This window comes from Thamnophis elegans, chromosome 9 (assembly GCF_009769535.1).
Source record: "Thamnophis elegans isolate rThaEle1 chromosome 9, rThaEle1.pri, whole genome shotgun sequence".
Lineage (NCBI taxonomy): Eukaryota > Metazoa > Chordata > Lepidosauria > Squamata > Colubridae > Thamnophis > Thamnophis elegans.
In genome coordinates, this window is record NC_045549.1 from 42,367,393 (window position 1) to 42,380,416 (window position 13,024).

Genomic DNA, 13,024 nt, shown 5'->3' on the forward strand with positions numbered 1-13,024 from the left:
TAAAAAAACTGTTCAGCAAAATCTGTTGGACAAAAGGACTATATTACAGGAATTCAAATTTCAGCAGTAAGCCTGCCACATTTCCTGTATGAGTCAATTGGAATCTATTTATGTAGTTTCACCCACCCTTATGGATCTTATGGTAGGCATTCTCAAACTAAGAAATAGGCATTCTTGAACATTATGGATTTATTTCAAATATATTGGAGTTATGCTAGTATTTCTTTACATTCTGATTATAAAAATAAATTTTGATCTGATATTTCAGCTTAAAAGAAGAATTATAGAAAAGAACGCTGCAAGTTAGCTTGATTGTTAATACTATACTAAGAAAAATGATATGATTTCATGATCTCATTACATTGGTTTCAGGGGGCAGGAACTGATGAACAAGTCTTGACTGAAATTCTTGCATCTCGGACACCTGCTGAATCCGAAATATAAAGCAAGTTTATCAGGAAGGTAATTTTTGGTTGTGGGAGTGTGGCATGTTTCGGGGGTGGACATTTGTGGAAGCTTACCATGTTTCCCCTAAATTAAGACATGTCTTAATGCCACATTTTTCTGGTGGGCAAAAAATATAAGCCCTCACGCGCAAATAAGCCCCCTGGAAAAAAAACCACATCCGGCCAGGCACAGCGCAGCTCACCAACCTAGCGGTATCCCAAAGGTGCCAAGCTGCGGGAACAGGGGGGGAGGCAAGGTGATCACATTGCTTAGCACCTTCAGGATACTGCTAGGTTGGTTGCTGTGTTGCGCTCCTGCGACAGCGCTACACAACCATTCGCCCATGAGGCTGTGCCTGGCTCTTTGGGAGCCCGCTCGCAAGAGAGCAGCCACCTGGCAACCCCAAAACAATAAACCCTCCCCTCATCATAGGCCCAAGCCATATTTTGTGTGTAAAAGAAAATAAGACTCTGTCTTATTTTCGGGGAAACACAGTAGATCTTTAGCCAATTTTCTCAATACAATATGTTTCTGTTCAGGAATAAATGCTTATGGCATTCTGAAACTAAAGTGACTGGCCTTTGAATAAAGGAAATGTTAGTCATGTATTTTTTTATTTTTAAATTCAAATTTTGTTTAATAATGCAATGGTTTGGATTTTTTTGCAGAATATGGAGCCGATTTAGAAGATCATATCACATCAGATACCTCTGGCTACTATCAGCGAATGTTGGTAGTCTTGTACAAGTAAGGTCCTAAGATTGAAATCAAATAAATGGTTCAGAAATTGACCAGCTTTTATATTAACATTGTGTATCTTGGATCTTTGGGACTGGACTTTGGAAACATATTGCAGGCAGCTAGTGGGCTTTGTTGAGGAAGAAAGAAAGGAAGGATCGGTGAATGGATAGAGTTGGTTTGGAAGTCACATGCAGCTCTAGAGCTGCAAGATACCTAACCTGATGTATCTTTCTTTTCCAAATTGTGACAAAAGTAATACCATTGATGCATTGATATTTTGTTTCTTATCTCTAGTCTTGAGTTGACTTCCATCTTTCCTTATGGATACACATCTTGTAGTTTGTGCTGCATTTTAATAGTACTAGTAGTTAGGGCACTTTGCCATAGGATTTATTAGGTTAGAATCCAGTATTGTAGTTAGGAATCACTTGGACAATGTGCAAAGCATATGCCTAAGAAACACAGAGAGAGAGACCAGAGAGAGAGAGAGAGAGAGAGAGAGGAGAGACGAGAGAGGAGACAGGAGAGAGAGAGGACCGAGAGAGAGAGAGACAGAGAGAGAGAGAGACAGAGAGAGAGACAGACAGAGAGAGAGAGACAGAGAGAGACAGAGACAGAGAGAGAGACAGAGAGAGAGAGACAGAGAGAGAGACAGAGACAGAGAGAGACAGAGAGAGAGAGAGAGAGAGACAGAGAGAGAGAGAGACAGAGAGAGAGACAGAGAAAGACAGAGAGACAGAGAGAGAGACAGAGAGAGAGACAGAGAGAGAGAGAGACAGAGAGAGAGAGAGAGAGAGAGAGAGAGAGAGACTTGACTGATATAATAACCACTGATTTTTAAATACTATCTAATTATAGTCTTGATTCACAGAGTCATAAAACTTTTACTTGTACTCCTTTTAGGCCAACAGAGACCCTGATGGCCAGATTAAAGAAAGCCTAATTGAGCAAGATGCTCAGGTAGGTAAAGATTCCCTCTTTCTGTTTCACCTCAACTATCTAAAATGGGACCATTGGGACATTAGAAAGTAAGAGATCTCAAGTGATTGAACAAGCTGGATTCTCGTATGGAAACGATACAGGCAATTTTTTCAGTTAAACATCATTACCGCAAAGAAGCCAGGAATTCTAGCTATTTTTTCCCTTATATGAAGAATAATAATTGTATAATTACTGCATTATAAATACGTGAGTAATAAATAAGTATATATCACAATAAAGAAGTAAATAATGAATCACTTTTGGAATTAGTGCTGGATCCAGATGTCTCCTTGAATTGTATGGTTCCATTCTCAAACTAGGGGTAAATTAGTTCTAGTTTGAATGTTTATGTGTGCCTGCAAGTAGGTGTTTAAGACAGCAAACATCATTTAGTTTTGGAAACATAAAAAATTGAGCTTATTGTTTCCATTCCTCAAAATAGTTCTGGAAAATGGTATGCTAGAAAAATGAAAAAGTTGGTAATAAAAGCTTGAAGAGTTTATAATTGACATCCCTTTTTAAAAATTGGAAATAAGGGATATGGTTTACGTTTTTATGTCTCCAAGAGACATCAGTTGGAATACTGTCCTGGAGATCAACACAGGATACCTTATTTTTGTACTAAATCTGTAATCTGGTATCTGAGTAAGTGGCAGCACCTAACTGACCTTGATTAATCTTAAAAAGGCAGCTGAATTAGCCATAATTAAAAGGACTTGAAAGGAGACAACTACCCAACCACTACCCTATTGTTATAAACTTGGAGGCCAAGTTTCTTGAAGTCTAAGTAACTATCTGGAGGCAGCCTCTACTCAGCAAAGAAGTAGTTACGTTTTAACCCATAACTCCAGTTGATGCTTTCTATATGAAATGGAGAAAGGAGAAGGAAAGTTCAGGCTTGCTTTATTGGCAAAAATGTTTTGCTAAATATGAGTGTCTCACCTTCCATTATGAAAAGCCTTGAGCTAGTGGTTTCTTTCAAAATATTGGTGACTATATTTAGCAACTTCAAATATTATTTAGAATGCATTTCATTATTGTTCTAGTTGTATCCAAGAAATTCTCTAGTGAGATTGATTAAGCTGGTTAGGCAAACACTATATTGTGTATATGGTAGTTTCATAACTGATCTTTCCTACTTTATTCATTCAGACTTCTTCCAGGACCTGTATATGACAATGCTTAATTTATTTGTGTCTATTTAACTCTTATCACTGTGCCAGGTTTTTTTTTAATAACTTGGTACATTTCAGTATTAAGGGCTGGAGATTGTAGGAGTTGAAGTCAACATATATGAGAAACCACCAGATGGAGATGAGGTACTATACTGTACTGGCTGACTTTGATGTATGACATATAATTAATAATTACTTAGAGTGTATGAAAGGATTTAAAAGAAGGAGTGCTAAAACTACTTGTGTAACATTATTTCAAAGTAATTATAATTCACAGCATATAAGTGTTCCAGGAATCTTAGGAAAGCAAATATTCCAATGAATAATGTTTTCCATTGTTCTGTTAATATTTGGTTTGCATGCTGGAAAAAGGAGTTGTAGCAACCAATAAGTTTGTTGCTCATAGAATATCATATTTCTTCTTAAATCAGATAAGCTTTACAGTTAATCATAGTAATTAACTGTTTTTTTCATAGGAATAGTGTTTTCTGTCAACAGATATTTAAGTTTTAGATGGTTGAGAAATGTATGCTCTCCCAGAAAAAGAAGACAAAAAGGGTCACCTTTATGTTGCTCTTGCCTTCACATATTGTTTGTTCTGTACCTTTTTATGCCTTGTTGATACAGATTTTAGTATTGTGCTAGCTAACAAATTGTACATGGATATCTTCTTTGTATAACCAGTAGTAGATCCCTCAATAGTAGCAGTGACGTGCAGTCAGGTGAGGCAGGGGAGGCACAGCCTCACCACTCCAATCATGAAAGAAAAAAAATGTAAAAGGAAAAAGGTGAGAGCTGAGGTCAGGCTGAGCTTAGTTGCTGCCTCTCCGTGGATGACTCTGCTTAACTGTTTAAAAAACACCTCTACTATGAGGCAGGGGAACTGTGTGCCTCATCTAGTCTGACTTTAGGGCATTTTATGATTACTTGAGCAGAGTTAAGCAAGGGTTAAAAGCCTAAAAATTCCTGATGTAGATGAGGTACACAGTTCTCCTGCCTCATAGTAGAGGGCGCTCGTTTTGGGTGGGGCTTCTTCAGAGGACCCGAGGGCAAGAGCAAGTTGAAATCCTCTCTGAACAGCTGAAAAAGGTACGGTAGTGGGTCAGAGGGAGGGGGAAGAATTCAAACTTCATCCTCCTGGTGCGGGGCTTTGGGCAAAGCTGGAGGGAAGGACCCAGGCTCGCTTGTGCTCTTCCTCCCCAAGTGTAGCTTGCTTGCAGGCAGTGCCACGTGTCTTTTCAAACCTGTAATCAGTGAAGCTGGGCTGGGGGGAAAGTATGTTGTGCTCCAGTATGGCTCTTTGACTGGATTCTTGCCTCCTCCTGTGATCTCCTCGCATACGGTGCTCTCCTCCAATCCAACTTTGTGTTTGTGTGTATTTGAGAGAGAGAGAGAGAGAGAGAGAGAGGGAAGGGGGGAGGAGTCCAATCCAACTTCTCTATGTTGTGTGTGTGTGTGTTTGAGAGAGGGGGGGGAGGGAGGGAGAGAGGGAGAAGGAGGGGAAGGAGAAGAAAAAGAAAGAAGGAACACTTCTTTCGCAAGGAGAAAAACAAATGCTGTCGCTTTAAATCGGAACTGAGCATGCCTGACTGGAATTCTGGGAGTTGAAGTCCACAAGTCTAAAAATATTTGAAACCCACCACTGTGTCAGTGCCTCACCAGCCATAAATCTCACCGTATGTCACTGAATAGTAGTATGTATTGTCATACAGAGGTGCTGAGAGGAGACTATATAAATAAAATTCGATGGGGGCTTGGCCTTATTTTCGGGAAGGTCTTATTATTTTTGAGGTGCAGGAGGCGGCAAGCCCTGGTCACCTCATGGCTGCTGCTGTGTGCAGTATTTTGGGGGAGGGCTTATTTTGGGGGAGGGCTTATTTTAGCGCATGTGCTCAAAAGCCCAATTGGGCTTATTATCCGGGGAGGCTATTTCATGGAAACAGGGTAATATTGATACCGTAGTAGTGTGTAGGAATGTCCCTTGGAAGACAAGAGGAAAAGCTGCACAGTAACAAAAGGCAGCCAAGTCCTCAGAAAGAATGGAGTTAAGGCAAATGCCTCAGAAGAGACCCTTCCTAGTTTCTTGAATTATAAAGACAAATTTATACTTGCAGACTTCCAAGATTCTGTTATGGGGCTTGCAATAAAGTTATAGCTAATACTTCTCTGTGTGCCTCTTGTCTGAATTACCTTGTGAAGTTGACAATAACTCAGCTTGTAATGTTTATAGGTAGTCTTGAGTTATGATCATTTGTTCTATGACTGTTATGATGGTGCTGAATAAATGGTACAGTAGTTAAAATTTGGTTCTTGAACTTCTGGCCATTGCAGCACCTCACAGTCATATGATCAAAATGTGGGCATTTGGTGATTGCCCTGCATTTATGTCTGGTCACAGTGTCCCATAGTCAAGATATTCTGCTTCAACTGCAGGTCCCAGATTCTGCCTCTGTTTCAACCCCAGGTGAATTGGAGACAATGGAAGGGAATGATAGCTATACTGGTAAGTGTAGGTAGTGAAATGGAGGACAGCCAAAAGATAAGAGATGAGAGGGAAATGGAGGAGTTAAAACAGAGGCAGTTCATGCAAGACAGGAGAAGCATGATGTCCTTGCTTAATGATCACATTGTCCTGGTCCAACAACCACAATCTGGACTACTGAAACTGTCCTACTAAGTGATGCAGTCATGTGATGTTTTGCTTCATAACCAGTTTGCTCAGTGATGGAAATTCCAGTCCCAATTAGAGCTGTAGTCCAAGGACTACCATTGGGCCCAAAAGTTTTTCCAGCATGTTTATACTAACTTATTACTCAAATTTCAGTACAATCTCAATACTTGGAATTAGTTTGTCAACAATTATCCTTTATGTAGCAAGTTAAAGAATGTCAAGTAAGCATAGGAAATCAGGAGTCCAGGCAGTTTAAATGCATATTATATGCTAATGCTCACTACAAGAATCTGAACTACTAATGGTAAGTAATGGGAGACAATAGATAAGAGTCAACAGAATTCAAGGTGGACTGGACTTAGATCTCTTGTGGGTACAAAGGACTCGAGACTAATGATGTGCTTGACACCTCCCTCAGGCTCTGCCTAGTTATCCCCTATAAGGATAAAGTATCTTTTCTGCTTTATCATTTTAAACTGAATTATGACTTTGTCATAAGGTTGTTATGAAATTAAAGGTACAGAGATGATATTGAATCATTCTGTTCCAGAGAGGTTTTTGAAAAGTCATTAACACTTTTTATGTAAACACAGTTCTGTTTCAAAAAATGGATTAATCCATGATACATCTCGTGATCATTAACTCTTTTATAAGAGCTGGACTTAGAATCTGCTTTTTAATCAGATAGAGTGGACATTTTAAAAACAGCCACTTATTAAAAGAGGAAGCATATAATTTTATAACAGATCGTCCTTGACTTATGACCACAATAACACTTTATATTAAAAAATTTGCAGTCATGTCAGATGCACTTTTTATGACAGTTTTACAATGTTAAATGAATCACACTGTCGTTAAGTAAATTATATGGTTATTAAGTGGATTTGGCTTCTTCAATATAGTGTGTGTGTGTGTTTATGTATGTATGTATGTATGTATGTATGTATGTATGTATGTATGTATGTAGTGTCACAACCCTGGTATGCCCAAATATGGGAGGAGGCATACTGCTTCCTTTCTCTGTCTATCGATTCATCACAAGAGACCATCCAGACAGAAAGCCAATACTTTTACTGTTGCCTTTGTTACATTTGTGTTGTATTTGAGCTGTATTTGAGTCTCCCTTATTTATTTATCAGCTCAAATACAACACACACACACACACACACACATACAAACACATATATAAATTTACAAGGTCTATTCTGAAATGGTTGAAATTGTGTGGTTTTTAAAAAACAGACTGGCATCTAGAATGTATTTTCTTTAGAAAGTATTTGAATTATTCAACAAGAAATGTCACGTGATGGCATCATCTCCATTCCACAATGTGAAGCTGTTGTCTCATGAGAAAATTATAAAGGACAGAAATAATGGTTCTTACTGAGATTGGTGGGAAGTCCAACACATTTGAAGAGTAGCAGTATTGGGAAGGTGTGATTGGGAATCATATTGAAGTGGCCAAAAGAATGAATGCAAACATACTATTGTGATAAGGATGGTTCAAAAGTCTTCTGGTAAACACATGATCTAATATTGAACCCTTACCTAAGATAATGTTGTCTTTATGACCCTTGGCTTTATGTAGAACACAGAAAAATCTTACTATTTCTTTTATTAATAACTTTCTTTTTATTCTAACAGGAGCTGTTTAGAGCTGGGGAACTGAAATGGGGAACAGATGAAGAAAAATTTATCACCATTCTGGGAACTCGAAGTATATCTCACTTAAGGAAGGGTGAGTAGTACTAAAAGAGTAGTGATAAGTGTTTTTAATGACTTTAAGAAATATGTAGTAGCACAATAAGCTGGATGTATCTTTGAATATTTAAATTTTTCCCTTTTTGTAGCTGACTTAATTGTCCTGCCCATATGTTGAGGCATGTATATGAGTTTATACGTATGTTTTTCTAAGCTTGTTTGAAGAAACTAAAAGTAAGTAATATGTAATAATTAAAATGTAGATACCACTTTACCTTTTTTTCTTCTTTCAGTTTTTGACAAATACATGACAATTTCCGGTTTTCAAATTGAAGAAACAATTGATCGTGAAACATCTGGTGCACTTGAAAAGCTGCTTCTGGCAATTGGTAATGTATAGTCCCATTCTTGAGAATCTTAAGCTTGTATATACTAGGCCTGTGTTATCTAGCAACATAGATTCCATTAACTAAGTGGGTGGCCTCAAATCACTTCAGGACAATGTTGTGAAAGAAATTTCCTGTCAGTCTTTTTCTGCAGCTCTGACCAAAGAACTTCCAGGCTGGGTGGTTTATGGATTGCTGCAGTTTAAGGCTCACTGATGTCCTAAGCACTGACAAATCTTGATGCCCCTCCTTTGTACATATTATACAAATCTTCATTGTTTTTTTTTTCTTTCTCAACTTTGTGGTGCCCCCTTTGGGCATGGTGCCTTAGTCTGCTTAATGTTAATACACCACTGGATTGATGATATTATATTCCAAAATTGCACAATCTGGAAGACCTTCAGACAAGCTACAGAGTCTTTGGACTGAACAGTTGCACTGCAGACAACAGTTATATTGCTATGTAAGTTATAGATAGGGTATAAAGCCCCTTGTTGCAAGAGGCACTGGGCTGAGCAGCTGTGTAAATGGATGGTCATTCTGTACAAGGAGCAGTTGCCATCCATAGTCATTTAAGCGGGTAGTGGCATGATTAGTGGCTGTGTGTGCTCCAGATATGTTTTGGAACAAATAATGCTCCAAAGTACAGCTAATTAGTTGATGACCCATAAGCAATGTCACCATTTCTGCCTCGTAACTGCTCAGATGAAGCCCCTTTAATTGCAAAGTTCCTGCTTAGTCAATGGAGGAGGGGAGTGGCATGGACATATTAGTCAGGAAATTTGGAAGTTCTTAGCTGGCTGGCCCATATAAAAGGACAAGCCAACCCAAAGTTCCCTGAGAGGCTGTGGGTTGGTGATAACCATGTTGCTATGCATGTCACAGGTAGCTCTGCTGGCTCTCCTTTTTTTGCCATGTACATATATACATCCTAACTAGACTGTGTTGTTTTTCTGTGTCATATAATATATGTGGGTATATGCATATTTTTAAACTAAGACAGTGATGGTGAACCTTTTTGGCTTGTGTGCAAAAGTGGGGGGAGCACAGGGGAGTCATGCGTGCATGCTACACCCATACTGCTATGCGCACACCACAGTGTGCGTGACCAGCGCTCCCCCCATTTTTGGCATGCTTTATAGGAGCCTGGGGAGGACAAAAACAGCCTCCCCTGCCCCCCCAAAGGCCCTCTGGAGGCTTCAGGAGCTTCCCCAAGCCCCTGGAGCGTGAAAAATCAACCCTACGGGCAAACCAGGAGTTCAGAAATGGGCTCCCGGTTTGCTTGTAGGGCCAGTTTTAGCCCTCTGGAGCCTTCAAGGGCCTCCAGGAGGCTTCCCTGAAGGCTCTGGAGGGCAAAAAAACAACCCTACAAGCAAACTGGAAGCCTATTCTGGAACTTCTAGAAGTGACTTCCGGTTTGCTCATAGTTTCATTTTTTTCCCCTCCGGAGCCTTTAGGGAAGCCTCCTGAGGGCTCCGGAAGGCTAAAAACCGGCCATATGAGCAGGTTTGCCTGTAGGGCCAGTTTTTTGTGCTCCGGAGGCTTAGGGAAGCCTCCGGAGGGCAAAAAATGGCCTCAAAAGAAGGCCGAAGTCAGCTGGCCAGCACGCACATGTGCACTGGCCTGCTGACAGAGCAAGCCTCGCGTGCCCCTGACAAATGGCTCCACCTGCCACCTGTGCCATGTGTGCCATAGGTTCGCCATCACGGGACTAAGAGAACAACTGGCTTAAAATTACTCATGAGCCCTTCAGTTAAATGAAGAAATAACCTGGGTCTTTAGGCAAATCCAGTGTCAAAGATTTCACTCTACTTCTAATCAGAGAATTGTCAAGGGTTGTTTCGGTTAATTCCCTGTTTAAATAGATATTAATGTGTGATAGAATTGTGGATCAAATAATTTATTGTAAATATTTGAAAACTACTTTTTGGTCTTTAGGGGAAAAAATGCCATTTATATAGCTGTTTGTCATCTGATAAGTAATGTTAAAATATTTGTGATTCACATAGATTGTTTTTCTTCTTCTAGTGAAGTGTGTCCGAAGTGTTCCTGCCTATTTTGCTGAATGTCTCTTTTATGCAATGAAAGTAAGTATTTATCATTTTAAATAAAATCAACATCTTCAAGCACTACTATTTTAAACAATCTCAGACTGACAATATCTAAGTTACTTTCTTGAACATAAATATTTTGGCTTCTTGTTATTCCATATATATTTATGCAGAAACAAGGCTTGTTGTGTTCAATGACCTTTATATTTTAAGAACACATCCGTAGGATTTCAACCTCAGTCTACTCTTGGAGAAAAATTGAAAAGGAGATAAAATGAAGAGGAAAACATTTCATTTTATGAATTTTCACTTCTCTTGGTATTGTAACGTTTACAATATAGTATTGAAATGTAGATTTGAGTATTGAGTGATAAGTATTAATTGATCTGACGTGAGGTGTTCATTATACAATCCATTTTCAATATGTTGCTTAAAAACTGGAGCAATTTCTATGTAGCAGTAGTCATTTTTTAGTTTTGTTTCTCTTTTTGTTTTGTCAAGTTTTACTAAATTCCCATGTTTTGAATTCTTTTTGAAGTTGCATTACAGCAGGGGTTCTAAAACCGAAGGTAATTTCTCCAATGGGTTAATGATATATTTTTTTATTTATCAAATTTATTTGCCATTCATCTTGTGGTTTAGAAGACTCTGAATGACTTGGGCGTAGAGTGGAACTAATGGACCAATTCTAATTGCTTTGTTAGCAAGTTGAGAATCCAGTTTGGGATTGTCCCTACTGCCACAACTGACAGAGTCTGGCTTTTTTTTATGAGGGTAAATGATACTATTCAAGGCTGGGAAATGGGCTCATTGGATCCAACAGTTTAAGACCTTTGTTATTAAAATAATAAAATTTAAAAAATGAATTGTTTCTCCTGAGTTGCAAAAAATTCAAACATCATGCTAAGTCATGTTTAATTTTAACTATGGTTTGTGAATAAGCCACAAAAGTGGCTCCAGCAGAAAGAATTAATAATGGGAATTGGTAGAATTACTGGCCAGTGCCCTTAATCGATTGCTTAACTTTGGTTTACTAGGGAGCAGGCACCGATGATGATACATTGATCAGAATTATGGTTTCAAGGAGTGAAAAAGATCTACTTGATATCAGACAGGCATTCAGAAGGGATTTTGCAAAAAGTTTGCACCATGTAATTCAGGTAAATTTTACCTCACTATGATTATTAATTCACATTATTTGTAACAGAAAATACTGCTTGCTTCATGTGACCATTTTCTTAAGAGTAATTACAATCTACTAAGCTTTGAGTTATGTTTCAGCTTAGATTAGTTAAACAGAAGAATTTTAATCATAGTTTGTTTTATACTTACTTATATGTAAATGTATGTCCACCCTTCTTCTAGGAGCTCAAGATTTATACCAACCACAACTCTGTGGCATTTAGGGCTGAGATAGTGATTGCTCCTAAACCACCCAATTAGCTTCTATGGCTTCTATAGCTGAGGGTGATCTTGAATCTGACACTCCTGATCATTTCTCCTTAATACTCATTCTTTGTAGGCATTTTATCAAGGGCAACAGCATATTTAAACATTTACTACTAATAGTATTTGTAAATAGTGTTGGTTTGCAGCTATAGATTCTGATGAACAAAATTCTTTATTTAATAGTATGTGTCCATCATATGATTAGAGAATAGTCATACAAATAGCAATACTAGAAAAACTGTCCTTTTTTGAGAATCTATGGACTCATTGTTGGTTGATCCTTTATAGAAAGATACATCTGGTGACTACCGGAATGGGCTTCTGCTGCTGTGTGGAGGAGAAGACTAGTGAAGTCTACAATAACACAGAGGACAGAATCTCAAATCATGCCTTGTGCCTTTTCCCAGTTGTATGGCATTTAGATGGCAAAAGCAATGTACTGTTGTTAGTCACATATTATGATGCTTCTTCTTGCACTGGCTTGCTTACGTAGGATTATTTTCCTTACCAGGAAGTTATATTGTTTCATCCATTTATTTTACATAATTGAAATTTAAAATCAATGGAACAAATTTGGATCCAATCTTTCATGTGTACATTCCTTATTGAAAAAAAAATTGACAAAAGTGCCTTTAAATAAATGTGGTTTTATTTTTAAAATCAAAAGTCCAAATCTGAGGTGCTTCTAGGCAAAGCTTTATTATGCAATTAGCACTTACTAAAGTTTCACAGGGGGTCCAGATGACACTATTTTCCTGGAGGAACTTACTCAGAATTTTCCACTGCTGTTTCTGACTATTTTGCTCACAGAAGATGAAAAACTATAACAATTGCACAATGTCTTTGAGAGGATAGTGTTGATAGTTGGCTATCTAGGAGCATTCCTCCATTTCAGCAAAAGTGGAAGTAAAATACATTCCAAGAAACAAAACCCAATTTCCTCTTAGCTAAACTTGCACTATATATCTTGCACTTTTTACTCATATTAAAGAACATTTCTGCTAATAGATTTAAAATTGTGAGCTATGCATTAACTGTCCTCAATGTGATTTTGGTACAATTAAAATGTTTATAAACAACTAAATGGCTACGTTGTCTCTATGGTACCCTGAGGACCAATAAAAGGAATACAACTAAGCGCACTGTGAATACATGGATTTATTTAAGCTTAAAAAATGTTTTCCACCTTGTTGGAATTAGCAGGAAAGATCTTATCTTTAACCATTAGAAAGCTTTATTCACAATTTCTGTGTCTTTTATAATTTCAGTGCAGGTTGTTGTATGCTTACGTTCTCCTGAAGATTAGAAACATTTTTAAAATGTCACAATATTGAATAATATGCTTTGTGTATTACTTCAAAAAAATTGTGTAGAACACAAACATACATATTGAGGGAAACATATTAGTTAGTATATATCTAT

At 38.0% G+C, this 13,024-nt stretch overlaps 1 protein-coding gene across 1 annotated transcript in view; it reads left to right on the forward strand.

The window, feature by feature from the left end:
- The window catches only part of ANXA5 (annexin A5), a 35,495-nt gene extending 22,813 nt beyond the window's left edge, over positions 1 to 12,682 (forward strand). The window contains 10 exon segments of the mRNA XM_032223638.1: positions 373 to 430; positions 433 to 462; positions 1,116 to 1,194; positions 1,483 to 1,546; positions 2,092 to 2,148; positions 7,660 to 7,753; positions 8,010 to 8,105; positions 10,131 to 10,189; positions 11,191 to 11,313; positions 11,891 to 12,682. Coding sequence (XP_032079529.1) covers positions 373 to 430; positions 433 to 462; positions 1,116 to 1,194; positions 1,483 to 1,546; positions 2,092 to 2,148; positions 7,660 to 7,753; positions 8,010 to 8,105; positions 10,131 to 10,189; positions 11,191 to 11,313; positions 11,891 to 11,950 — 720 coding nt within the window. The 3' untranslated portion in view covers positions 11,951 to 12,682.
- Positions 12,683 to 13,024: the final 342 nt, after the last annotated feature.